At 51.3% G+C, this 24,397-nt stretch overlaps 10 protein-coding genes across 10 annotated transcripts; 3 read left to right on the top strand and 7 right to left on the bottom strand.

Annotated features, from left to right (window-relative positions):
• The first annotated feature begins 1,984 nt into the window (after positions 1 to 1,984).
• On the top strand, positions 1,985 to 4,356 carry BJX68DRAFT_240717 (uncharacterized protein). Its single transcript, XM_071040723.1, has 4 exons — positions 1,985 to 2,635; positions 2,709 to 2,872; positions 2,947 to 3,252; positions 3,316 to 4,356. Exons 1-4 carry the CDS (start codon positions 2,331 to 2,333, stop codon positions 3,804 to 3,806), a joined length of 1,266 nt encoding a protein of 421 aa, XP_070897211.1. The 5' UTR covers positions 1,985 to 2,330; the 3' UTR covers positions 3,807 to 4,356.
• Positions 4,357 to 4,914: 558 nt separating this feature from the next.
• On the bottom strand, positions 4,915 to 6,865 carry ade13 (adenylosuccinase ADE13; the record flags this gene model as incomplete). The annotated part of the gene is made up of 9 exons (XM_071046137.1): positions 4,915 to 5,165; positions 5,237 to 5,294; positions 5,356 to 5,362; positions 5,423 to 5,501; positions 5,569 to 5,641; positions 5,699 to 5,815; positions 5,872 to 6,599; positions 6,656 to 6,742; positions 6,814 to 6,865. The coding sequence occupies 9 exons, from the start codon at positions 6,863 to 6,865 to the stop codon at positions 4,915 to 4,917; spliced, it is 1,452 nt and encodes a 483-aa protein (XP_070897212.1).
• Positions 6,866 to 7,137: 272 nt separating this feature from the next.
• BJX68DRAFT_123817 (EXO70 family protein) lies at positions 7,138 to 9,506 on the bottom strand. The gene is made up of 3 exons (XM_071036167.1): positions 8,999 to 9,506; positions 8,720 to 8,937; positions 7,138 to 8,663 (listed from the first exon to the last, which is right to left on the bottom strand). The coding sequence occupies exons 1-3, from the start codon at positions 9,280 to 9,282 to the stop codon at positions 7,276 to 7,278; spliced, it is 1,890 nt and encodes a 629-aa protein (XP_070897213.1). The 5' UTR covers positions 9,283 to 9,506; the 3' UTR covers positions 7,138 to 7,275.
• A 155-nt stretch (positions 9,507 to 9,661) lies between these two features.
• Positions 9,662 to 11,520, top strand: BJX68DRAFT_240732 (P1 family peptidase). Its single transcript, XM_071040724.1, has 6 exons — positions 9,662 to 9,936; positions 9,990 to 10,174; positions 10,227 to 10,728; positions 10,785 to 10,803; positions 10,855 to 10,924; positions 11,005 to 11,520. Exons 1-6 carry the CDS (start codon positions 9,846 to 9,848, stop codon positions 11,329 to 11,331), a joined length of 1,194 nt encoding a protein of 397 aa, XP_070897214.1. The 5' UTR covers positions 9,662 to 9,845; the 3' UTR covers positions 11,332 to 11,520.
• A 177-nt stretch (positions 11,521 to 11,697) lies between these two features.
• Positions 11,698 to 14,543, top strand: BJX68DRAFT_240734 (putative phospholipase A2 (PlaA)). Its single transcript, XM_071040725.1, has one exon. The coding sequence runs from the start codon at positions 11,721 to 11,723 to the stop codon at positions 14,262 to 14,264; it is 2,544 nt and encodes an 847-aa protein (XP_070897215.1). The 5' UTR covers positions 11,698 to 11,720; the 3' UTR covers positions 14,265 to 14,543.
• Positions 14,544 to 14,709: 166 nt separating this feature from the next.
• Positions 14,710 to 16,042, bottom strand: BJX68DRAFT_277077 (pectate lyase family protein). The gene is made up of 3 exons (XM_071048263.1): positions 15,677 to 16,042; positions 15,370 to 15,614; positions 14,710 to 15,287 (listed from the first exon to the last, which is right to left on the bottom strand). The coding sequence occupies exons 1-3, from the start codon at positions 15,981 to 15,983 to the stop codon at positions 14,835 to 14,837; spliced, it is 1,005 nt and encodes a 334-aa protein (XP_070897216.1). The 5' UTR covers positions 15,984 to 16,042; the 3' UTR covers positions 14,710 to 14,834.
• Positions 16,043 to 17,504: 1,462 nt separating this feature from the next.
• BJX68DRAFT_240737 (putative phosphatidylinositol-3,4,5-trisphosphate 3-phosphatase) lies at positions 17,505 to 19,591 on the bottom strand. Its single transcript, XM_071040726.1, has 3 exons — positions 19,450 to 19,591; positions 19,279 to 19,363; positions 17,505 to 19,167 (listed from the first exon to the last, which is right to left on the bottom strand). The coding sequence occupies exons 1-3, from the start codon at positions 19,450 to 19,452 to the stop codon at positions 17,588 to 17,590; spliced, it is 1,668 nt and encodes a 555-aa protein (XP_070897217.1). The 5' UTR covers positions 19,453 to 19,591; the 3' UTR covers positions 17,505 to 17,587.
• A 210-nt stretch (positions 19,592 to 19,801) lies between these two features.
• On the bottom strand, positions 19,802 to 20,762 carry BJX68DRAFT_124162 (uncharacterized protein). Its single transcript, XM_071036169.1, has 2 exons — positions 20,754 to 20,762; positions 19,802 to 20,697 (listed from the first exon to the last, which is right to left on the bottom strand). Exon 2 carries the CDS (start codon positions 20,385 to 20,387, stop codon positions 19,932 to 19,934), a length of 456 nt encoding a protein of 151 aa, XP_070897218.1. The 5' UTR covers positions 20,388 to 20,697; positions 20,754 to 20,762; the 3' UTR covers positions 19,802 to 19,931.
• A 661-nt stretch (positions 20,763 to 21,423) lies between these two features.
• On the bottom strand, positions 21,424 to 22,811 carry BJX68DRAFT_268612 (pentatricopeptide repeat protein; the record flags this gene model as incomplete). The annotated part of the gene is made up of 2 exons (XM_071046138.1): positions 21,424 to 22,707; positions 22,758 to 22,811. 2 exons carry the CDS (start codon positions 22,809 to 22,811, stop codon positions 21,424 to 21,426), a joined length of 1,338 nt encoding a protein of 445 aa, XP_070897219.1.
• Positions 22,812 to 23,492: 681 nt separating this feature from the next.
• BJX68DRAFT_240740 (U6 snRNA-associated Sm-like protein LSm4) lies at positions 23,493 to 24,341 on the bottom strand. Its single transcript, XM_071040727.1, has 3 exons — positions 24,188 to 24,341; positions 23,925 to 24,116; positions 23,493 to 23,869 (listed from the first exon to the last, which is right to left on the bottom strand). Exons 1-3 carry the CDS (start codon positions 24,188 to 24,190, stop codon positions 23,705 to 23,707), a joined length of 360 nt encoding a protein of 119 aa, XP_070897220.1. The 5' UTR covers positions 24,191 to 24,341; the 3' UTR covers positions 23,493 to 23,704.
• Positions 24,342 to 24,397: the final 56 nt, after the last annotated feature.

Raw genomic sequence — 24,397 nt, forward strand, 5'->3', positions numbered from 1 at the left:
TCAGCTTGTTGTCGCTTACATCTAACTATTACTCATTTATATGCACTGGCAGATAGCATCGAGCCATTCCAGGCAGTTCAATTGGGGAATTGATCCTGTGTTCTCTTGTTCCGAGGATCTCAGACCCGCGGCTTGGGGACAGGCGAGTAAACCCCCACCTTTCGGGCGGTCCAGGGCCTTTGCTCTTGATCGTTCGAATTGCCGATGAATGTGAACGTTTCTCCGGATTTCCCCTTCGCCCGAGAATGGGTTGATTTCGCCAGTGTCTCCGATCCCCAGACAAGCGCAACTCCTGAAAAAGCAACATGTAGTTACTCGTCAGGTGATGAGCAAACCCTTTCAAGCCGTCACAATGTATCGAGAATATTTCGTGCATGTCTTCGAAACCAAGCTCACCTAGACCCTGGTAGAGGTTAATTGATGCCCACACTTCTCGAATGTCTATGTCAGCGTTCCCAACCCTGGCCGTTCCATGTTTCCTTAAAACCCCTGTTTTTGAAGAACGATCTCCCCGTGCATGGTTCACCTCTTTCGAATTTTTTGATTGATGGCTCCAGCTTTCGATATAATAGTATAAATTCTTGTCGACATGGCGATCGTAAGGTTATTCGCAGAACTTAGGAGTAATAACATTGATGATTCAGACTTCAATGTCATGATGAGCTTAAAGAAACAGCCAATCAGGTCCCGAGGAATTGGTCCTACTCCGGGAATGAGATGCGCAGGAAACAGCTCTGGAAGGAAGCGATGACGGTCTACTCCTAAATCTGGAGGAGCAAGACCGCGGCGTAAAACCAGGGTATATGACGGTACCCAACCATGTCTCTTAGATCCCTCGCATCGCCTGTGCTTTGCTGTCTTCCGTCATCACGATCGTCCTCCCTGAGTTTCTTAGTTCTTACGGCAGAAAAGCCGAGAGAAAGAGGCTAAGCGCAAAGGTGGAGGGAGGGAAGGAGAACCTCTCGCGGAACTTGAAGGATACTAGAATCGCATCCGGTAACCCACAATTTAACTCGATTTCCGTTCTGGTTGAGGTGCTTCAAAGGACTCAGGATTGAGGGGCAGCCCAGGGGACGCCGTCGCAAACCGTTTGTTAATTTTCCACCTGTTCCGCCCGAAGCCTTGTGCGAAGAGTCGAGGACGGAGATGCAGTGGGGTCTCGTTTATTGTTTGACATCTCTCGGCCCAGCCAACCAGCGGAGTCTGTGACTGCAAATCCGCCGGCAGTTTATCTCACTGGCTGTCATTCCACCGAAACGGTGTGTCTAGACCACAAGAAGCGCACGCTGCGGTTTCTTCCCTTGGTGTTGGCCCTCTGTTTACGTTTTGCCCAAGGCGGCACCGTGATCGCAATTGGGAATGACAGCTCGCGACAATGGGCATGAATTGCTGGCCCCGATAAACAGGATGAAGTCATTCTGAAGATATATTCGAGCCATGTGGATCAATATGTATTGTTGTCAGGTCCTCCATGCAGCATAAGCGAGTCGAGATTCTTCTGATGATGCAAGCGTGCACGCAGCGACGTCAATCATTTTGTACTTTCTTCGCTGCCATTTCATCATCATTAGTACTTTTTGCAAGACGCTCCAATTTATTATTTTGCCGCGCCTGATGGTAGGTTCGCCAGAGCGCTGGACTTACTACTGCCGATATCCAGGAAGGATCCGCAGATTTGAGATTGCCCTTTTCGCCCTCGTGCCGTCAAGAGGCTAAAGTACCCCCTGTAGCTGACTCCGGTTCATCAGGTTGCCCCTGTCCTGCTCCGGCGCCTCCAGTGGGCGCAAATGGAGTGTGCGTGGCGAAGGATCGTTTGATCTAGTATAGGGTGATCAATCTGGCAGGGGAGTGCAGAGAACGTAAGATAAACAAAGCCGAGCAAGTGATGGAATCAAAAGAGAATGGAGAAGAGAGAGAGCGGAGGAGGAACAGGTCGAGGAAGACGAGCGCAAGAAGTACGAAAGGACCAGAAGGGAAATACAACAGAACGCACGATAGAAGCCGCGCGCCCCTCTTTGCTTCTTCGGAGCTGTCCTCTTCGCTGCTTTGCAACTGCGACCCATCGGCTTCAACCCTTGGAGGTCCGTCTTTTTTTGTGCTTGGTGGATCGATTACTCTGCTGAACCCTAGTCGCTTTTTCCTGTTTCTTTTTTTTCCAAATAATAACCATATCTTTTCTTGTCGCCTTCTCGCCTCTCCCTTTTCTTTTTCCTGCCGTCTCATTTCGTGCCGCTAAAAAGGCAACCTAAGGACAAGGATCAAGCGCCTTCCCTCGCAAATGAGCCTTGCTCTGTACTTTCTGCTCGACCAGCCGATGTATAAAACAGAAGATGTCACGTCGCCGTGCCTCCAACAGTGAATCGTTGGCTTCATCTTCAATGAACGAGGCCGTGGCCTATCCTTTCTCTGGCATGCAGCAACCCCATCATACTTACACTCCACGGCGCGGTCCGATCGAAGGCCCTGGGGGGAGACGGTTGACTCGCCGTGTCACCTGGCGATCGTCCACCTACAAGCTCATGGCATCGCTCTGGGTGCTGGGCGTGTTGTATATAGTCTGGCTCATTCGGGACATCTTCTATCTTCCCTTCTCATACTCCTCAAAGCACACGGTCAAACCGCATGCTGGGGATGAGTAAGTCTTTTTGCTCTGGTCTGGGTATTTGCTCACTGAATTGCGGACGATACTTATTGAATTCTGCTTACAGTCTGTTAGCTCAGTTCCTGGGCCGTGAATGCGGCATTTCCTCTCAAGCGCTGTATCTACCTCCTCACGCCAGTGACGAGCTGTACTGCCAGACCCGTGAGTCGTTGCTTAGTTCCATGAGCAACGGCGGCCGCCATGGCTTCGGCGCCCCATACACTTCCCAAGGCGAGTGAGATCACCAGCCGCGAACTTCCCGCTGCACAATAGCTATTTGACGCTGGATTACTGATTGTTAGAAGGCTGTTTCTATCACTGGTACACCAACACTGAGATCTGTGAGATTCTGGAGCGGTTCGACGGCGTGGCCTTTATCGGAGATGACTCCCTTGCCGACGCTTACGCGGGGTTCAACATCCTTCTGCGGAAGGATCTAGAACGAGGGTCGGTGAAGGACTGGGAAATGAGCAGTACCTTGCACGCGAGTTGTCGGTGTGATTCTCAATTTACAAGTCCAGCATGTTCGTCTGCACGAATTTCCTCGAGTGAGGAACTATACTCTCAAAACGGCAGGGATGGAGTCCAGAGCCCTTATACCTGTTCTACCCGTTAGTTTTTCTGCTTTCGTCTCTGCTGGGACGGCAATTTCAGATGCTAATAAGCTCTTTCAGACACCCCACACATGTTTCTATCCATATCTGGCTCACCTGCGCCGAGCAATGTCCATGAAAAGTTCAAAAACCTCCTCGCTCGTTCTTCAGAAAAGAAGAAGCCAATTGCTGTCATTCAAAGCCTCTCCCTCTCAACTTCTTACTCCACGACCACCGCAACAAACAGCATAGACGAATGGCTCACACTGGCCAAAACCAGCGCACGCAGCACACCGTTCCTCTGGATCGGTCCGACAGCTCCCGGCCACCAGAACCCACCAGGGGAAAACGTTCACGCGAGCAGCTGGCAGTACACGCAGGATACAGCGCAGATCGCGCAAAGAAGAGGGATGGACGTTCTAGGCATGTACAATGCGACGGTGCAGGCAGAGAGCTGGGATGGGCTGCACTACGGCGAGAAGGTCGCCCTTATGCAGGCGATGATGGTACGTTTCTCTGTTCTGCATGTCACACTGCATGAATACCTGCATGTATGTCCAACTGACTCATAGGGGCCACACAGATCATCAATTGGCTCTCTGCGCTTTAGAATTTCCGAAAGGGCCTCTCAGTGGTCCGGTTGGCGTGCAATGATGTAGTAGACAAACAAAAACAAAAATTGGTGGTGCGAGCGAGGGTTTCGAGTATGACGGTAATTGGGGTTGCTGGGTATAAATAATGTGTTCACTGTTTTCAGGTTTCTCTCCCCTATGCAACTTTGGGTACCGAATATTGGATGATGAATTGGACTTCTTTGTCTCTTTTTTTCTTATTTTATCGCGAATCTCGGTTGTCGGTTTCCTTTAGAATTGTCCTTCTCACCAATGTCCATCACCAATCCTCAATCATCGATTTATAGTTTCCCCTTTTCCTGTCTAGTAACGGCGTGCATATCCTCAGTGGTACTTTTTCCCTTCTAGCCCCTCCTTCACACACCAAAGCCCAAAACCCAGAGCACAGAGTGGAACGAGCGTTGATATTACACCGAGATCTATACTGTACCCGCCAGGGGTGCAACACAGTAAGATCCGGAGAGGGAAGACAACCCTGTCTGCAGTGAGAGATCGAGAACGGATGTCCCTGCTTTCTGCCAGGTATCTATCTTTCTAGCAGTGGCATGATCTATCCGATCTCGATCTCGGGCGGGAACGTTAGGCAACGTAGTTTTTGGCTTTGCAGGACTTGGTTAGGCTCTTCAGCCGTTAGACTTGTCCCATAGTGGGGTTGAGTGAGAGGGTCTGGAGTCGGGTCGGGTCACCCCGCCTCAGCTTGAGCAAGGCCGTTGAGCTGACAGGCGAGTACACGTGGCAGGTGACAGGCGCAAATTTACGTTTTGGCGTGGAGAACGCTCCGAGGAGAAGAGGTTGAAGAGCAATTGGAGGTACCATCAAATCATTATGTACATGTATGTATAACCCGCTCTTGATGGTTACATCCTAGTGTAACCACAATGAAGCTATCTGCTATCTACCCTGCTGATAGAAGTTTTATGGTGCGTTCTATTCCGAGTCGCGTGGAAGAGAATGCCCATCTGGAGGAGAAATCTATATGGGGAACGACAGTCCCGCGAGGAGCTTGAAGGCAGCGCGGAACGGCGCTTTAGAGAAACGCTTGCCCGCTCTAGACGTGGAGAGCGGAGGTCTCGGCGTTGGCGAGGTGGGATTCGTAGGGCTGAAGAGCCTTCTTGACCTCCGTGGAGGTGAACTTCTCAACCTGTTGAGGGGCACGGCCGACGAAGGTGCTAGGGTCGAGGAGGGCGTCGAGCTGGTCGAGGATAGGGGCGAAGAATTCGGTGCGACGGATGCGGTCGAGGAGGTCGTTGTCTTTACCGAGCTTCTTGACGTTGTCGGCGGCTTGGTGGGAGAGGACACCTGGGATGGCCGGGTGTGTTAAATTAAGATTTTGGAGAGCGAGGGAGGAGAGGGACGAAAGGGAGGCTTACGGATTTCCTCATGGGCGTCTTGGCGGGAGAGACCCTTCTTGACGCAGGCCATAATAACCTGTATTTCATACATTAGTTCCGAGACTACGCCGGGTTTGTTATATTAGGGAAGTGCGTACGTTCTCACTAGGGGACGAGTTAGCATGGGCTGATTGAGAGAGGGGGACTGCAGGGGCCAAGACTTACGTTGCCATAAATGGAAGCTCGTCGTTCACACGACGTTTGATGACCTCAGGGTACACCACGAAACCGGAGGTGACGTTGTCTAGTTGATCCACATGTGTAAGTAAACCAAAATTACAAGTCTGGCTGGGCCGTTATGCGATACTTACTCAGGAGGATAAGACACGCGTCCGCGCAGAGATAGAGCTCAGGGATACTGATCCGGCGGATAGCACTGTCATCCTGTAACGATAGTTAGACGCTAACTCCAGCCATATTAAGTCCAACAGGGCATCTCACCAATGAACGCTCAAACCATTGTGCGGAGTAGGTATCCAGGGCGTCCTTGGGGAGGTTCTGGAGGTGCCTGCCCAGCGAGCAGAGACGCTCGGACCGCATCGGGTTACGCTTGTAAGCCTGCATGTCGTCGTTAGCTCGAATCGCAGTGATTTGCGCCACGCACGGATACCGACCATTGCACTGCTGCCAATCTGGTCCTTCTCAAAAGGCTCTTCGACCTCCTTGAGCATCGCCAAATGGCGGATATCGATACCGATGCGCTCACAGGTGGAGCCGAAGGAGCCAAGGGCGTTGGCTACGTCAACATCGATCTTTCGAGAGTATGTCTGGCTGGAAATGATGAAGGCGGAGTCGAATCCGGCCTTTTCGGTAACAAGCTCATCCAGCTTCTCAACCTTCTCGTGATCACCGTTGAAGATCTGCAGGAAAGAAGCCTGGGTACCAGTTGTGCCCTTGACACCACGGAAGCGCAGATCATCACGCGCCCTCTCGAGGTTCCTCAGATCCATCAGCAAGTCCTGAATCCACAAGCAGGCCCGCTTTCCGACCGTGACAAGCTGCGCTGGCTGTCCGTGGGTGAAACCGAGACAGGGCAGATCCTTGTACTGGTTGGCGAAAGCAGACAGCTTGTCAATGACAACCGCCAGCTTGGGAATAAGGATGTTCAGGCCATCCCGCAGGAAGATAAGATCCGCATTGTCCGTGCAGTAGCACGAGGTAGCACCCCAGTGGATGATTCCAGCAGCTGCAGGAGCAACCTGACCATAGGCGTGTACATGGGCCATGACATCGTGTCTCCGGCGCTTCTCCTCCTCAGCGGCGACCTTAAATTCCTCGTCTTTTATGGTGGTGTGGTTCCGCATCTGCTCAATAGCTTCGTCGGTGATGGCCAGGCCGAGCTCTACACGGCGGTCAGTTGCATTGTACGTGGGGCTGGCGAGGGGTACAAGGAGAGACCTTTCTCGGATTCTGCGAGCCACAGCCATAATTGTCTCCATGTTGAGAATCGGTTTCTCGGGGAGAAGAGATATTTCATCTCATCACCTAAGTGTCAGAATGAGTTGTTAGCTACTACGTAGACGACAATTGTGAGGGTTCGGAGGTCATGTACTTACTTGCATACCGCGAGTTCAGAGGGGTCTGGTAGACGTCATTGCTGGAAGACATGGTGTCAAATAGCAGTCGAACCACTGTACGAGGAATTGAGAGTCTCTGGTGAGAAAAGGAGAGCAAGGCCCAACTGAAGTATGTGCGTCGACAGCCCCCAGACGAAATTTTGCTACGACTATTTTTTAGCGGGGTCGAGAAGCCTTATCAGCGGCAATCACGTTATCGGATCTGCGACAATCATCACATGATCCTAATAATTTTCCACCCCATGCAACAGGGACCGCCGAGATCGGCCAGGGCCGGAGTATACCTTGCGGGTGGCATGTTGTCCAGCGCTCAACGCAATAGTATTATTTATACCGGAGCATATCGTAAGACATACAAGGAATTTCCCGGAATCTTCCACATCAGACGACAAGGACCTGCCAGCCATCTTTGACGAGATACCCAAAATGGACTTTGTTCAATCACTGTAGTGCCGAGAGCTGGGCAGCCAGACTGCCCTTGTCATACTTGGCATACTTGCCGCGGCCCTTATCAACTTCGTGGTACCTGTCCCAGAATCGCGCATACAGTGGCTCGAGTACTGCTTGCACCTCGCGAGCCAGCACACTGCGCACTTCCCTCTCCATGTAAAGAGCTTTGTGGCGTGCGACCAACTCGTCAAAGCTCGTATTGAAGGATTTGAATTTGTCTTTGATAGCATCTTTATCACGCGAGGAGAGAGACTTGACGATCGCGCTGGAATCGACAACGCCGCCGGATTGAGGGCGGCCACCACCGGTCCGAGATGTATATTGGACATCAAGGAGGTAGTGCGACGTCTCCTTCCAGGCATCGAGATATGTTGAGGTAGCTCGTTTGCGGAAAGTATCAATCCTCGATATACTGTCTGCAGACCCAAGGTATTTCGCTAGCTCTGGGCTCGATCGGATTGAGCGGTCGACGATACAGAAGACATTTGAGAGGAAAACACCCTGCACAGCCTTTGACCGGTGCAATGCCCGGCTTCGGGACTCAAGTGAGATCATAAGCGCTTCAATCATATCCAAAATGAAGTGCGACAAGAGCGTTGAGCTGTCGGGACTAACATCCAGAGGAGTAGCTGATGAAGTATTGGACGTCGAGCGCCAATTTCCGTCTCCCAAGGAGGTCAGGATAGAAGCGAGAGGTCCGGAATAGCCAGTCAAGGTAATTAGCGAGCTCATGACCTCATTGACAAGAGGCACGGACCCGCCATCTGGTGGAAGCATGGGTATACTGGCGGCCTTGCGCTTGGTTTCTTCAAGCAGCTCTGAAAGGGATGACTTGGCAGTTTCCCTGACAGGCCTCAGGGCTTCGATGAACAGACTCTTGAGCTCGCCTGTCTTCGCGTCAACCCGGTAGGACATAGCTGTCACGATCTCTATGATCTCGAACGCCAGAAAACAATCTGTCATGAGGTTTGCTCGAATATATTGATTGAGCTCTCGAAGGGTTTTTGAGTATTCACCCATCGCAGAACGGCATGTCATTTGCAACGCCAAGCCCTTATGATCCCCAGTGAAGATCTGCGTGATGGCTTCGTATTCCGCATAAATGAAGTTTTCCAACGCATTTGAGTAGATTCCGATGCCATTTGTGCCCTGCTTGTACGGACCGTCGGCAGCCCTCCGTTTCATTGTGTTCAGCGATGCAATGGCAAGATTCTGTGAACTCGTTGTGATATATGGTCCGCGAATATCGGCGTAAATCTTGAGGGCAGGGCTACCGCCTTCACCGCGATGGGGAGTATGTACAGCTGCAGAGCTAATAGCAGCACAAATAGGTCCTATCTCTGCTATCTTCTCGTCGGGGATTGATGGGAATGAAAGATCTATTTTGAAGAAAACGGTAAGCAATAGTTGCGAAAGAAGAGAGCAAGAAAGGTACCTTTTGTCAAGTAGTGTAACGGCTCAATAGGAGTGATATGCTGGCCCAGTTTGAGTCGCAGCAAGTCTTGTAGTTTTGTATTCCCAATGCCCAATAGAGATGTGAATTCGCTAATTGCTTTTTGGTTTGATTTCAGGTTAGTCGAGGTCAGGTCCACCAATGCATTGTCCACGCGTTTCATAGCCTCCAAATATTGTGATAAAGCTTCGGTCTGTGGCCTGTTTGATCACGTCAAAAGTCAGTAGAAGAAAACAAGTCAGCGTGGGAGATGCCGCGCACCCAGCCCGGATTATGCCTTCCTCACGGTTCTTCGCGTCGAGTGGCTTTCGGAGGCGATCTATAGCTTCATTGATCTTATCGATATTGCTATTCGTGGTTTGCAGAGACTGCGTGTTGCTGTAGATAGGGCCGATCGCATGTTTCACGACGTTTCCTCCGGTTTCAAGGCGTACAAGGGAGCCTTGGATCTTCTTGGTGAGGAGCTTGAGCTTCTCCAGGTTGGCATATAACACCTCCACCTCAGCGCTCTCTTCGGCGAAGGCCGCATTTCTCGGTGCGACCATCGTGGTGCAGTTTTGAATATCAGGGGCTCAGGTGGTGGGCTGTCTGCGATCTGTACAGATAAGGCATGTCATGCTACGGTCGGGATGCGAGAGATAAACAATAGGTAAGGGGCGATGAGAGGAGAGATTTGACGAGGCACCGGGCCTCATAAAACAATCCAGAGTCTCATTTATCAATGATTAGTGCGATAAGAGTGATCGAGGAAGCGGTGGGTGTTTTGGCGGCTAGTTTGTTGGAGCTCTCTCCAGACCTTCCAGCAGGGTCCGCGCACTGGGCAGCGCGATGTCCGCCAGGGACTTTGCCCTGTTTGGCTTAGCACCCTGTCCAACTAAAACCACTTCAACCTCTATGAAGCTGCCTACTCCTCCATGAAATGTCCGTCATTCCAAGCACACGAATCAACGAACAATCGATAATATTAGTCATGGTTACATCGCGTGCCCGTCTGACAGGCAACCATTCAAGTTGCCGCCGCTTCTATTTAACTAGAAGAACGGACTGCCATCTAAAATGACTCAGATTCAACAACCACTAGAGAGTTCACTAGAGAGTTCGCTCGACCATGATGAGCTCGCGGCCTCGTATTCGTGATCTTGGGTATGGACCTGGCAAATTCTCCCCGGGTCCAAAGAACTCGATTCTTGACGTAAAAGGTATGATAAATATTCTAAAGGGCCGTCTGAGTCCGAATCTGACCAGCCTACAGATGTCTCCGTGGGCCAAGTCACGCTTCACCAAGGGACTGACATACATACCGGCTTGACTGTCATTCTTCCTCGCAGGATTGAGGAAACTCCTGTTTTGCCTTGTTATGCAGCAGCTCACGATCTGAATGGGATGGGAGAGCTGACTGGGACCCATGGCTTCACAGAATGGGGTTTTATCAATGGAGTACTTGCATCCCCTTCGTGTCCCACGGGGAAAAGTCCTAATGTCAGTATAGCCGATCGCCTTGACCAATACCATCAGTGTTGGAAAGGTATACGATGGTCTCTTCTTGTGGCAGCTGGAGCAAGCTCTGAAGGGCGGAAAAGATGACCTCGAAGCTTCACGCCTCTTAAACATACCTGTTGTGGGAGAAACTTACGACGGTCTGTTAAACGATATCAGTGCATCAGTCATCGATAAGAATACGGTGTATGATGCCATTGAAGCGTCGAAAACCCAGAGCGAGGTGCTAGAAGGAAACTACGGTGGCGGTACAGCAATGCGCTGCCATGGATATAAAGGAGGGACTGGAACAAGCTCCAGAATTGTGCCTGGCGCTGATAAAGACTACACGCTCGGTGTCTTGGTACAAGCAAACCATGGTCAGAAACCAGATCTCCGTATTGCAAATGTGCCAGTGGGAGAGCTCTTGGTTAGAGAAGATGCGCCAGCTTCTGATAGCAGCGCCTCCGATACAACCACGCGCTTTCCGAAAGGCGGCAAGGCAGCAGAAGGAAGTGAGTGCCCTTATTGCTTAACACTTGACTGTTACATGGTGCTGACTCTCGTCTAGGTATCATAGTTGTCATTATGTAGGTCACCAGTCTTGATGCACGCTTATTTTCTGTATTAACTTGGTGTAGCACTGACGCTCCGTTGCTTCCCCACCAACTGCGCCGTATTGCACAGCACGCTGGAATGGGTATCGCGCAGGTAGGAGCTTAGCTGCAAAACCTGGCCCAATTCTTCGTGATGGTCTACGGACGTGGTATATTGACTCGCTGTTTTTCCAGGTCGGTGGCCACTCAGCAGGGAGGAACTACTCCGGCGAGATATTCCTTGCTCTATCGACCGGAACGTCTCCAAATGAGCTAGCAACAGAGTCTAGTGGCTTTGACTACCTGCCCCCACTAGAAACGCAGGCGGTAGAGACCGTCAAGAATGAGGTTATAGATTCCTTGTTCTACGCAACATCCGAAGCCACCGAGGAAGCCATCCTGAATGCCCTTTGCAAGGCAGAAACCTTGACAGGATTCAAGGGGCGAACGCAGCCTGCTCTGCCTGTAGATCGAGTCAAGGAACTGCTGGGTAAGTATATGGTCAAGCTGCAGCCTCTTTGATGTCTCTAGGTCAGTAGATCTAGAGATTCTAGACTTGGGCGATCTCAGGGACTATATACTTCGGTAGCATGTCAGTCCGTTCCCGTATAGCTTATTTTTAGATTGACAATATTCCGCACCTTGAATATTAAGCATTTATAATGCATATTTTGATTTCTGGTTAGAGGTCCGAATAGCTGTCAACGTATGATGCTCTCGTCGATATGAAACAGGCAAAATGGGCGCTAATCTAGAACAGGACTACGGAGTAGGCACTCAACGTTGAGAAAGGTCACCTGACACTACGTCACCGTCCCGGGCGAATCGCGACGACGTTGATTGGAAGCTGCAACCTGGAAGCGACAAGCTGCAAATCCTGCGAGAAATGGAGGATCATCGGGGTCTGGCCCATGGCCCTGCAGGCACAGGTACTTAAGTGCCGTCACCACCCCATGTGGTTACCCTTCAATCTTCATGCCAGACGTAGTACCCGCCTCAAAATGGGTGCTGCGAGGGCATTCTGTCTCCGCTTCGCTCCTCCGGCCGCCCTAATTTACGTTGGCGGCCGTGTTCTCACCTCAATTGAGGCAGCTCAAAACAATTCGCAGTTCTTTCTTCTACGTTCCGATCCGAGGGCGCCTTACTCGACGAAACAATCGCAAAACTCAATTGGCGATGGCGCCACTGGCCGCAATGAGGCCAAGTCTCGCGTGGGCGGGAGCTTGCACAACGACGACTCAAACGCCTCATCGGTTTGGACGCACATGATGGAGAGATTTGAAGGGGTCAAACAGTCTGTTGGCTCCGCGGATTGGATAGAATTGGAACATATTAAACACTACATTACTCCTGACTGGACGCGACTACTCCCCGAAACGGTACAGAAGCTTCAGCGCGAGCTTTCCATGGCTCCGGGCTCCCTCGCAGATGAGATTTGGAGGGAAGCACACGATCCGGATCTGAACCCGGAGATATTGCGAGAAGCCACAGTCCGAGTTGGGGACACTCTCTGCGACGACGAGTTGGCATTCAGGAAAAAGCGGCAAAAACATGCCGTCAAGGCTCTCGCTGCATACTTGGACATTCCTGAATCGGATATACATCCCGACGATGTTCCGATCATTTCCATGTGCGGCTCCGGGGGCGGCCTCCGCGCTCTTGTTGCAGGTACTGGTTCATATCTAGCGACGCAAGAGGCTGGGCTGTGGGATTGCGTAACTTATACTGCTGGTGTCAGCGGAAGCTGTTGGCTACAGACCCTATATCACTCTTCGATTACGGGTCGAAATTTTACCAAGCTTGTTGATCATCTCAAGAACAGGCTGAACGTGCACATGGCCTTCCCTCCAGCAGCACTCAAACTTTTGACCCATGCGCCGACCAACAAATATCTTCTCAGTGGCCTCGTTCAAAAGCTCAAAGGTGACCCAGGTGCGGATTTTGGTTTGGTCGATGTTTATGGCATGCTTCTTGCTGCGAGATTACTTGTACCGAAAGGAGAGCTTGGGTCTTGTGACCTAGACCTAAAACTGTCCAACCAGAGCTACAACATTGCCAGTGGAGCCCATCCGCTACCCATTTACACGGCTGTGCGTCACGAGATTCCAATTCTGGAGGAGAAAGCAGATGGTAAGAAACCGATACCCGAAAAACTCATAAGAGAGTCAAGGGACGAGTCCTGGTTCCAGTGGTTCGAGTTTACGCCATATGAATTTTTCTGTGAAGAACTCAACGCCGGCATACCTACCTGGGCCCTTGGGAGGCACTTTTACGGCGGCAAGAACGACATACCCGCTGGAACCTCGCCCATACCTGAGCTACATGTCGGAAGCCTTATGGGTATCTGGGGTAGCGCTTTTTGTGCGACACTTTCACATTACTACAAGGAAATCCGTCCTCTAATCAGAAACATTGCCGGCTTTGGTGGTGTCGATTCTCTGATCCAGGGAAAATCAAAAGATCTCATCCGGGTCCATCCCATCGATCCAGCGACGATACCGAATTTTGTGCTAGGGATGAAGGACCAGCTGCCCCCTTCCTGTCCTGAGTCGATATTTCAAAGTCAGCATCTTCGTCTTATGGACGCAGGAATGAGCAATAATCTTCCCATATACCCACTTCTTCGACCCGGGCGTGACGTGGACATCATCATCGCATTTGACAACTCGGCCGATATCAAGCAGGAGAACTGGCTATCTGTTGTAGATGGATACGCACGCCAGCGAGGTATCAAAGGCTGGCCTGTCGGCGCTGGCTGGCCCAGGGAAGTCGACACGCTGCAAGAGACAGAAAAGACCCTCCGCGAGGCAGAAAACATCTCTGAAGAGGATCTGAACAGGAAAATAACGACTGCCCAAGCCGAGTTCAAACAGGAGCAGCCATCCAAGCAAGCAGCGAAGAAATCAGATTCGCCGGCAAGCACAGACCTCGACTATTGCAACATCTGGGTCGGCAGCACGCAGGAAATGATTTCGGACAGAGAGCCTCCACCATCCAAGCGCCTCTTCGACCCCCGGGCCAAAGACCACTCCGAATCCGAGTTCCACCTTATGCGTCCAGATGCCGGAATCGCCGTCGTCTACTTCCCACTACTCCCGAACCCTTCGGCTCCAGACCTCCCCTCCGAGTCTTCCCTCTCCCAACCCTCCAAGGAAGACCGACACAGCCCCTCCGAGTCTAAATCATCCGCCGACGCAATCGATCCTACAAAGCCGCTAGTTCCGCATCCTGGCAGCATCAACCCCGAGGTGGACGATTTCCTATCAACATGGAACTTTGTCTACACACCTGAACAAATCGATGCCGTTGTCGGCCTGGCCAAGGCCAACTTTGCGCAGGGCGAGGAGCAGGTCAAGCGCGTTGTTCGCGGGGTTTATGAGAGGAAGAAGAAGGATAGATTGCTTCGTGAGGAGCGGAATCACCGGCCTCATGCAGAGGGGTTGATGCTTAGTTGAGCTAAGCCGAGGCAGCATCCTTTTTTTTTTCTTCAATGCCTTCTTTCCACCTCACCTTTCGTCTCACCACCTCGCGTCTTTCCTACGAACTTTCAATACCCTGGCCTCCCTTTTATAGATTATTTGTACTTTACCAATAGATATGAATAAGCACGATGTTGTACGATACGCTAAACTGAGCACCCAGCTACTCCGTACTCGATCGCAGGTCTATCAAATTGTCCAAGGGCTACTCTGATATCTTCTCCCGGCCAAAGTGCCTTGTCAGCTCAAATAGTCAAGGGCTGTTGCTATTATCATGGATCAATCGTTATGTTTCCTCTCTTAACACCATTCCACGCTTACCACGACTAACTTGTTATGGACGGACTTAACCCAATAGACCAATTTTAAATTTCCCCGAACCAGCCGGCTCATTTATCTACAGGATTCAAAATAATGTACTATAACACAAGCCAAACCTACCAGCACAGCTCACAGCCGCAAACGAAGCCGCACTCATTCATGATCTCACCAACAATCTCCGGAGCCTTGGACAAGGCGTCTCTCAGACCCCGCGCCTCCGCCTATCTAGCACTTCTTGTTGCTCGAGGTTCCCAGCTTCTGGCCGGCAGTTCCCGGAATAACGCTCGCAATCTGAGCAGATCCAAGCGCCTCAATGGGGTCATACGGCAGGCTGTCAGGGGTAAGAGTACCCTCAGGAACCGAGTTGCTCGAGCCACCAAGGTCCACATCATCAACGACAGCGTATCCAGTGTAATCAGAGTCGGCAAAGAAGATAGCCTCGTCGGGGCAGTTGGCGAAGGCAGAGGACTGAATGAGCACCTGGGCGTCCATGCGGCAGTTTACGCCGGTGTCGATCAGGCTGTCCCAGAAGTTGTTGATGATGTGCACGGTGGCGAAGCGGATCAGGGGCGCGCGGCTGTTGATGTTGTAGAAGTGGTTGTTTGCGTAGGTGATGTGCAGGGCGCCGAGGTCTTCGTCTTCGTTTGAGTCGGAGTGGCCGATGAGGGTTCCTTTCCACTGTATCGCGAAGACATGTTAGTATATTACAATCTAACTGTGGGAAACATAGTAGCGAGCAAGAGAAGTAGGAATAGCGTACGTGGTCATGGAAGTAGGTGTTCGAGACGGTAATCCAGTCAGCGCCGTGGGTGATATCGAGGAGGCCGTCCAGGTCATCTTTGCCGCCAGAGAGGTCACCAGAAAGATCACAGTGGTCAACCCAGACGTTGAACGACTCGTCGATACCAATGGCATCACCGTTGTCAGCGTCAACCTGGCCAATCTTCAGGTTGCGCATGATAACATTCTCAACTTGACGGATGTAGAATCCAACCCCGGTGATGGCTGATCTAGTTAGCTGTGCTCAAATTCGGGGGCTTCTCCAACACGGTCTGCTTGTAACGTACAGCTGCCAGCTTCACCGTAGATGGTCTTGTCCGCAGCAACACGGATTTTAGCACTACCGGAGATCGAACCAGAGACAATAACAGTCAAAGGACCCTCACTCTCAGCAGCTTCAGTCAGGCCGGCAAGGTCAGTGACAGTAACGGTGTCACCACCAGCACCACCAGTGGTGCCCCCATTCTGGGTACAGTAACCGATGGGGCAGCTCTCCGTAGCCTGACGACGAGCCAGCTCGTTGCGTCTCTGGCGGAGCTTGGTAGGAGAAGCAATGGCCACAGTGGCCAGGAGGAAAAGAGCGGAAAACCTCATTTCGAAGGAGTGAAACGAGAGTAGTAGGTATAAAAGAATGAAAGGAAGGAAAGGAACTGTCTGTAAGTTGTGTCAACACCAGGTTGTTGGGCTCTTCAATCGCATGATGACGCGCCACTGGTTCTTATAGGCGAAATCATTGAGGCTTGAGTCTTGGGCAGCGTCAGCAATCTGCAGGCACTCTCTATACTAAACATCCCAAGAACCTCCGCCCAGGCCAAGCACTATATCCCAATTTTCCGTCCAACGGGATGCCGCCCTTGGCGCATATCACCTCCTGAACTGGGGACCCTGAGAATTGCCGCGCAGACTGCCCTGCCTGCCCAGAACCCTTAATTAATCCGGAGCACTGGTTTATGAAACGCCGTAAGCGGCTCGATCCAGTTGGAGCGAAAAGTGGTTCTATGGCGTTTCATGCAAGTTGAGCATGATTCATGGTCTGATAGCTATCACTCAAAATGAGAGAATTCGAGTTTGCTCAAGGACTGGCGGATAAAAATAGGTTCATATGCAAACCCCGAAGGGTGTGCTAGTGCTATCTATCTCGGTTAATATATTTGATGCTATTCACGGGTAAATATCTTGTTGTGTGGACTTCGAGTGCATAGGCACCGAGTTCACTTAAACACCTCCCGACAGTGCACTCTCTTGGCTCTATACCCCTGGCTACAGCTCAAATTGTTTGGTGTGAATATCTGTACCCCGAAAGGCCTGATGCAGATCTAGCATAGTCCTCTTGATCCTGCGCCAATTTTGTCACGAGACGGACTGAAGATGCCGTTTTATATATCACAGACTCGGATCTCTACGCGCTCGCAGCTAGCTATACCGAGCGTTGACGAGTATGCTCAAGGAGGGCAATGCTCTCCCCTTCCGCGCCGCGGAGCAAGCGGATTCGAGGAGTGACTTTTCTGGTCATTCTCATTCTCCGAGCAACGCACCGCGAATTTACCGAACATATTCAGGATGGATCTACAGCAGACAGGTCAGGGCTTAGAGTGACGCGTGATGTCGTTGTGGGTGGTTGTACCCCTTTCGCATAGGAGGACATAGACACGAGTCCGGTCGAGGAAACGATGAAGGTCAACTACTCCGTGAATGGATAACTTTACCACAGAACTCGGGATATAAAACAAGCAGCAAAAGTATTAAGTGGCGGCCGACGGCGAGGTCGAGTGGGAAAGCGTCCGGACAGATTAGCATTCCGCACGCGCGGAGAAAGACACCGGACCACACAAAGTGTAACAAGGATTTTTTTTTATTTCATTAAACTTTCTGTATGAGGCTGTTGGTTCGATTCTTCGCTTCTCTGATTCTCTTTTGTCGAAGTGCTTTTTCGCCTCGCTGACTATCTTTTGAATTTGGATGTTGGGGTTGATATGTTTATTGATGGTAGTGAACCGGTAAATATGTATAAATTGTTGCAATACTGCCAGGAAGGGGTAATTTTTAGAAAAAGCACTGGAAACTGCTTAGAGACATATGCGTCTAGTAGTATCAATTATGGTCGCTGTTTCTATGCTTTTCAATTAATCCTGCTCATGTATGTATACATATTTCGTAATCATTGACTCGGGACCCAGACTGTCTATCAAACATGGCGTCTATACAGATTTCGTTTCCACATCCTTATCTGTATCCTTATTCCTCCCATTCCCCGAGCCCTTTGTAGCATCACTCATCGGAACATTCTCATCCTCATGATGCTTCACCCCTTCCTCCCCGCTACTATCATCCGCCTCCCTCTCGATCTCCTCCTTTCTGAGCCTCCAATCCGAGACCCTGGTCTCGGGAATCTCCTCACCGGGCTTCGGCTCCGTAACTACACCGCTGGAAACCGGTCTCGTTTTATCGTCGACGTCGCGAACCTCTCCGCTCTCAGGCTCAGCATACCGCCACAGCACCTTGAGCCGATCTAGCGCCTTCATCCCTTTCCTGCTCGTACCTTTAATCCCGTCCATGGCGTCCCATTCGATCTCGAATACGCCGGAGTCGTATTTATCTCCGCCTTCAAAGTAAGGATTGAACCAAACGTGTGCGACTGATGTGACCATTGCAAGCCCCGTGTATGTGGCTGCTTTGCTGCGGCGTTCAAAGTCAATGTTTATGTCGGAGGATGGAAGGATGATGGGGCTGTGAGGTCGAAGAAGAACGGCTGTCGTGTGTTTCTGTGGTGCTTCGGAGGGTGTTGACTTGGGAGGGGTGATCGTTTGATTTTGAGAGGGGTCGCTAGGGGTTGTCGTGGATGTGGCTGATGAGGGATTAGTACTGTTAGCAGCGAGACTATTTGTCCACGTCGAAGGATCGGATTGGGCGGACATCGGTTCTTGCGGGCTGGAGAGGGTTGAGCCTGGTGTTGCGGTCATGGGCGTGGTTTTCGCTTTGGTCTGGAATTTCTTCTTCCTGTTCAGGATGTCGGTACTGCTGCTGTTTCCGTCATCGCTCAGCTCGTTGCCGCTGTCAGTTTGTGAGCCATCACCGGGCATGACGATGCGTTCATTCCGGTGGAAGAGATGGAACTGTTTGATCTTTTGCCCGTCTTCGACGAAACCCTCCACAGCAACCTTCACTCCATCCCTCAAACCCCATACATGGATCTCCACAATCTCAACCGGACGTTCGACATACTTCTTACCCATCTCATTCGTCCACCGGTCAACATACCGCACCCAGCGCAGCTGACTCGGTATACTCACCCCAGAGCCAAACCCAACCCTCATTCGCCGCTCCGTGAACCGCTGCAACGCATCTTCCATCTTCCACCCCTCCTGGCTGATCAGGTACGAGCACGCCATGGTCCCACTCCGGCCTTTCCCAGCCTTGCAGTGTACAACAATAACTCTCTGCCCTTGCTTGAACTCTTTACCGTCAACCTTTTTCTTCAGCTCCTCCCCTCTTTCTTTTAATCCATCGGAGCCAGTTCCATCCAGCCGGTGCAGCCAATTTCGCATACTAGCCACAACCTTGGGGATCAGGGCAAAGGGCGGCGGATGGTGATCGGGGAACGGGAAGTGGTGGATACGCCCATATACTTCTGAGTCGGGATACCCAGTGCCTTCAGCACGGAACTCCCAGATACCCCAGTTCTCTGCATGCTTGGTGTCGAGGAAGCTGACGAGGTCTTTAAGCGGGGTTCTGTATGCGATCTTGGGATAATTTGTTGAGGGGCCGGATGTTGCGATTACTGTCGCTGTAATCAGTAACGTATATTGGCAGGAGATACTTGAGGGCAGGAAACACTCATAGTAGGGAAAATAAGGTGACCGGGAGGGGCAAGGAGGGAGCACAAACGCACTATTATCAGTAACATAACACAGATCCAGCCCAGCTTCAGGGTGCGGCAGTCTCGGACCAGCTACAATCTGTCGGAGGATCGACGCCTGCGTGGATCAGGAAGCCAAGCGCAGCAGGTCAGTCTGGGCGCCGCCAAGTGAGATGAGGTTGGAATGGAGGCTGCATTGCATACCATGTGTTGTGTCACCGGCGTCAATCCAGCTGCCGGAGGGGAATGTTCCTTTGGTGTCTGATTCAATAAAAAGAAGCGAAAACGGAGGCGAGAGGCGTGTTATGTACAATTGAATATTTTGTGAGAAGGTGCGTCTGCGGCGACGCGTTGTTGGGGAATCAAGTTGACGTGCGGAGGCTCTTAAAACGTAGTGCCAAGACGCTGATGTCATCGCTAGAGGCTTGTATAGCCTCAGAACCTATAGCCGCATAGCCTCAACTACTGCTCAGCTACAGAGTATTACTGCGTCTATACGCATACGAAATGCTGTGCAAGGCTGAATCTGAAGAGATATTTATTGCAGAAAACATTACATTACAGAAGCATGCCTCCACGCCATGCCATATAAATACAGAACCCTTTCCCATCCATACCTTACCACTCAGCCTTCATGTTCCACTTATTGCCCTTACACGCATTCCGATCCAATTGAAAGTCCCATCTCAAGCAACCCCATAGACCTCCCCAACCGTAATCGTAAAGCTCCTCGTCGCCTCCGTAACATTCCTCTCCCCAAACGCATAATAATGCGACCACTCAGTCTCCCGCCACTGGTGCTGCGCCTTGACCGTCCAATTCGGGTACTGCGCCGGCTCAATCTGCGCGAGCATGGCCTTGTCCTTGCACGCGGCGTAGTCGTCCTGCACACTTGTTCCGTTGCATGTTGTGTTAAATCCGGGTGTGTTTGCTGACGCGGCGCCGGCAATGTTGAAGCTGTAGACACACCCGCCGGGGGAGCAGCCGATGTCAAAGTTGGAGACGTGCCAGGTTAGGGCTGGGTTTGTAGGGTCTGCAGCTAGGCGAACGGCGGTTTTGGGAAGGGAGAAAGGGGAGGCGGTTGCGATTGTTGTTGCGGAGAGGAGTGTGAGGAAGGCCGAGAAGGGAGAGGAGAAATGCATTGTTGTGTCGTGGCTGGTAGTGTTTTGGTCGTATAGGTAGAGATGGGGAAGACGGAAACGAGAGGAGACAAGAAGTTGAGCAGCAGGTTTCTGGCCCAGAGAGGAAGAGACGAATATAAGAAGACAAGAGCCAGGAGAGCTATGAGACAATTGGAACAGCGCTTTGTTCTGGTACCGACGATGAGAAACCAGGGAGCTTGTCCTTGCCAATTGGCGATATCCTTCACTATAAATGGAGCCTATGGAGCAGCGACCCGGCGATCGCCCTTGGCGGCGTTTGAACCGTTGCAGATCCCTAAGGGGGAAACTCCTACAGGTGAAGACAGTCACCACTCGCTGGATCCGTTTGCCAATAAAATAACCCACCAGCAAAATATCTTGCAGGCGAACCCGCCTGTCTCTCTCTGACACAGTCGTGCAGTTTTCTATTTTAAACCTGGTTTGAGCTTCTCCCGCGGCTCTCGTTCGTCCATGGTTCGAAGGTGGAACAGTGGAACCAGTTGCCGCGGCTAATTCAGCGATATTTTGTTGCAGTTAAGCTTGTCTTGACCTGGTCCTGTTGCAGACAGTGTCAGATTACGCCAAGGGGAACTGAAGGTTGCCCCGGGCGAACTGCTGTCTTGGGGAAATGGACATGGTCGCGATCCTATTCCCGCTATGCTGAGGCGTTTGTGGTTTCGAGTCGGAGAATGCGATGAACTGGCGAGTTCGCTGCTGCGAGCATGTGGTATCTCGTGCCAAGTTCGCAACCTCCAGGCGGAAAATCGATAGTGAGGAATATCATTGCGATCAGCAATCAGCGTTGCGCCGTCATCCTTCGTTCTCAACAACTGTCCAGCCACCAGTGGAGAAAAGCTTGAGAATAACTAATGTACATGATATTTACATAGCTTATATAGGATTCTATCCCTCATCGATCCTGCCTCGGTTTGTTTAGTGGCCGGTACGGCATCTTCAGCCATTGAATATGTAGTAATGAGACTCGACTCTTTTAGGAGGTCATTCTCTCTTCAAAGTTGCCGCTCTTCCTTGTCTCTTACTCCATATCGCGTTTCTGGGTGTCATGTCCTGGGACCTCTTTGTGATCCGAATGACCTTCAGGTTCCTCCGCCTCAGTAGAAGCATTGGGAGGGTTTGTATGATCATCGGTCGCTAGATTTGCGACCTCTTCCTCAGATACATCTTCACTAATTTCTGGATGCTGCCTCAGCTTAACAGCGTCCTGGTCTGTCGAGGAACCGCAAAGCTCGCGAATCTCAGCACGCGCTGCCTGGTCAAGGTGTAATCCTCGCCCGAGCATGTCCTCAAAGTACAGGTGCGCAGACTGGAAATTATCGCACTCCAAACATATCATGATGAGATGTCCAAAGGTATTCGCGTCCGGCACAACCTGGAATGCTGCCATCTCGTGAACAACGAACATGGCCGAATCGGCATCTTGGGTCACCCGGCACATCCGGATCAGTGCGTTGAATGTATGGGCGTCCGGTTTAGCAGAACATAGCGTATACAGTTCTTTGTAAAAATCGATTCCGTCATCTACCGCGAATGGGTCGCTCCGCGCGCCCTCTCGATATAATTCAATGACGATCCTAGCACAACCAAGAGGGATATCTTGCCCCTTTGACTTCAAGTCTTTAAGATGAGACCAGACGTCTCGCGGGCGGATCTTTTTGGAGATGCAGTGGTTCAGGATCGGCTCGACCGAGCTCGATTGCACGGTATGGCCCGCCCCTTTCATCTCGCACAGCACCCGTAATGACTCATATAAATTGCCGGAGGTGACATTCATCTGACACAGCTTCTCATAGTGCCAGGCTTTTAGGGGCATGCCGCGAATACGGAGGTAAAGCAAAACTGATCTTCCAAGCCTTGTATCCCCATGCTCGGTGGCATTCTCGATAATCCGGTGGCATGAATGAGACTCTGGGTCAAGAGAGCCTGATTCCACCACCCTCTTCCATATAAAGCGGATTGTTGGAAGATGGCAAGCAGCAGTCGCCGCATTGAGGACGTGCACCCACAGCTCTTGAGTCACAGGATAGCCTTGCTCTAAACGCGTGCGCAAGAGCTCAAGAATCTGGCCAAACTCCTCACACTCGCAGAGATAGTACACGAGGAGACTGTGAAGCCAGCCCTTGACTACTATATCCTTTCGCTCCATATGCGCGATGTTGTCAAGCGCTAGCTCGAATTGGTGTTCTCTTATCAAGCCCGCCACCACATAGTGCCAACCGTCGGGACTGAGCGGAAGCCATCGATCTCGCATAGCACGAAGTACATCTTGCCGTAGCGTATAATCTGGATGAACTGCAAGGGCCTGAGTACGTTAGCGATGAACTTCGTATGTCCAATGATAGTAGTACAAACCTGTAATGCAGCATGAAGTGTACCAGAGTCGAGCGGGATATCATTTTGCTCCATTTCCAGAAGCAATTGACGAACTAGATTCGGCGACCCGTGCTGAGGATCGGAGTGGCATTGTATAAGCCATTTATAATGCCGCGCGCTGGGTTCGATTTTCCGGTCTTGAATCAGATGTTGTAATTTCTGCATCGCGCTATATACGCTCGGGGAATTTTTTGCTGTATCCTGAAGCTTCGTTTCTATCTCTGGCGTTGTCAGAGACTGGAGATGGATTGGCACAATATAACCTCTCCGAGCCTTTTTATCTCGCTGCGATTTTTGGCGGTTGGCATTGCGCGGCGTCAAGTTAAGTTTGCCATCAGGTCGTATATCCGGACCTTTGTCGTCAAAGACATCCTTCTCTTCAGGTTTGCGGTCTGCATCTCGCGGTTGAGTGGAATCGGAGCTGTGGCGCTTTGGCTGATAACTTGGGACAGGGAGGACTGAGGCTGGGCATTGAGGGCGCGCTTTCGCGAAAAGATTATTCCTATAAAGCTTCAAAGAGTTCGATGTAAATGACGGACAGAGACAGTGCCATAATTCGTCTAGCACAAGTCTCCTGTGAGACATCCTGACAGGGTTGTTGGCGGGAAATTTGAACTCGCAGGGTCTCCGAGAGAAAGCGCGAATCACGTGAATATCAACATGTCCTTTGCCCAGTACAACCCAACAAATAAGGCATGAATTACAGGTAAAGAGCGCGGTCTTGATATCGGCTTTCATTCCACGTGCATCATAAACTGGTGATAGCAATAAAGTTACATGGCAAGCTCCCATCGCAAAAAAAAACAACCAGATACGCCAGGCCATGCTCACGAACCCGCCAACGAATCCTCCCAGCTATCTTCGGGGTATCTATCATCTCTGCTCTCACCTCCGCTTGTTCTTCGCGACACCAACATGCAGGAACTCTAGTTCCCACCCCGACCACGACCCCGCCCACGTCCACGACCACCACGGCCTCCCCGATCACCCCGGCCACCTTCACGAGGCCCGCGGTTGCGATTTTGCGGTTGGTTCTGCTGTTGCTCCTTGACCATCTCAATAATCTCTTCGGGGATCCGTAGGTATTTGATCTAGGGACTGTCAGTTTGTCGGCGGAGATGAAAGGCATCGAGGCGCACGACATACATTGTTTCCGCGGATATAGACCTCCGGGAGTCGGAAGAAGCGGTCGCCCTCGGGGCTTGTTTGGACAACCTCCTTGAGTATTAAGTTCATCCAGTTGTCGCAGTTGGCGAGGTGTCCGTTCAGCGTTTCGCCGTTCTTGAGCTCGACGAGCATGGGGTGGCCTTGCGCGGCTGTGAGTAGGCCGAGGGGAAGCTATCAAGGCGCTTGTTAGTTGATGTCAACTGAAGAAGAGGTGGCTTCAATTCTCGGCGTGGGGTCGTTACCATTGTGACTGTTCGACGGTTGTGCGCTGAGAAAAGTGATTGACAGGGAAGCTGGGGAGATAATGTCGGCGCGAAAACTAATTAACGTGAGCTAATGATGCTGAATATGCGTTAAATATCAATGGCGAATGTAAAGCCGAATCCTCGACAGCTGCACCATGAAGCGAGATCGAGCGATCGAAGCTCTGACATTGGCGGAGTTAAGATCGG

Source organism: Aspergillus pseudodeflectus (assembly GCF_044049435.1).
Source record: "Aspergillus pseudodeflectus strain CBS 756.74 chromosome Unknown BJX68scaffold_32, whole genome shotgun sequence".
Classification (NCBI taxonomy): domain Eukaryota; kingdom Fungi; phylum Ascomycota; class Eurotiomycetes; order Eurotiales; family Aspergillaceae; genus Aspergillus; species Aspergillus pseudodeflectus.

Excerpts from the sequence above, each read along its gene's own strand:
- BJX68DRAFT_124162 (XM_071036169.1), bottom strand. The coding sequence starts at position 20,387 with ATGCATTTCTCCTCTCCCTTCTCGGCCTTCCTCACACTCCTCTCCGCA.
- BJX68DRAFT_240740 (XM_071040727.1), bottom strand. Across the intron at positions 23,870-23,924 it reads TCTATATCCGCGGAAACAAT|ATCAAATACCTACGGATCCC; the intron begins GTATGTCGTGCG and ends GACAGTCCCTAG.
- BJX68DRAFT_240737 (XM_071040726.1), bottom strand. Across the intron at positions 19,168-19,278 it reads GTGTTATGTTACTGATAATA|TAATCGCAACATCCGGCCCC; the intron begins GTGCGTTTGTGC and ends TTACAGCGACAG.
- BJX68DRAFT_240734 (XM_071040725.1), top strand. The coding sequence starts at position 11,721 with ATGGCCCTGCAGGCACAGGTACTTAAGTGCCGTCACCACCCCATGTGG.
- BJX68DRAFT_123817 (XM_071036167.1), bottom strand. The coding sequence starts at position 9,282 with ATGGTCGCACCGAGAAATGCGGCCTTCGCCGAAGAGAGCGCTGAGGTG. Across the intron at positions 8,938-8,998 it reads GAAGGCATAATCCGGGCTGG|GCCACAGACCGAAGCTTTAT; the intron begins GTGCGCGGCATC and ends GTGATCAAACAG. Across the intron at positions 8,664-8,719 it reads GTTACACTACTTGACAAAAG|ATCTTTCATTCCCATCAATC; the intron begins GTACCTTTCTTG and ends TCTTCAAAATAG.
- BJX68DRAFT_240717 (XM_071040723.1), top strand. The coding sequence starts at position 2,331 with ATGTCACGTCGCCGTGCCTCCAACAGTGAATCGTTGGCTTCATCTTCA. Across the intron at positions 2,873-2,946 it reads CGCCCCATACACTTCCCAAG|GCTGTTTCTATCACTGGTAC; the intron begins GCGAGTGAGATC and ends GATTGTTAGAAG. Across the intron at positions 3,253-3,315 it reads CCCTTATACCTGTTCTACCC|ACACCCCACACATGTTTCTA; the intron begins GTTAGTTTTTCT and ends AAGCTCTTTCAG.
- BJX68DRAFT_240732 (XM_071040724.1), top strand. The coding sequence starts at position 9,846 with ATGATGAGCTCGCGGCCTCGTATTCGTGATCTTGGGTATGGACCTGGC. Across the intron at positions 10,175-10,226 it reads AATGGGGTTTTATCAATGGA|CCGATCGCCTTGACCAATAC; the intron begins GTACTTGCATCC and ends ATGTCAGTATAG. Across the intron at positions 10,925-11,004 it reads CTGGAATGGGTATCGCGCAG|GTCGGTGGCCACTCAGCAGG; the intron begins GTAGGAGCTTAG and ends CTGTTTTTCCAG.
- BJX68DRAFT_277077 (XM_071048263.1), bottom strand. The coding sequence starts at position 15,983 with ATGAGGTTTTCCGCTCTTTTCCTCCTGGCCACTGTGGCCATTGCTTCT. Across the intron at positions 15,615-15,676 it reads CTACGGTGAAGCTGGCAGCT|CCATCACCGGGGTTGGATTC; the intron begins GTACGTTACAAG and ends TAACTAGATCAG. Across the intron at positions 15,288-15,369 it reads ACACCTACTTCCATGACCAC|TGGAAAGGAACCCTCATCGG; the intron begins GTACGCTATTCC and ends TTCGCGATACAG.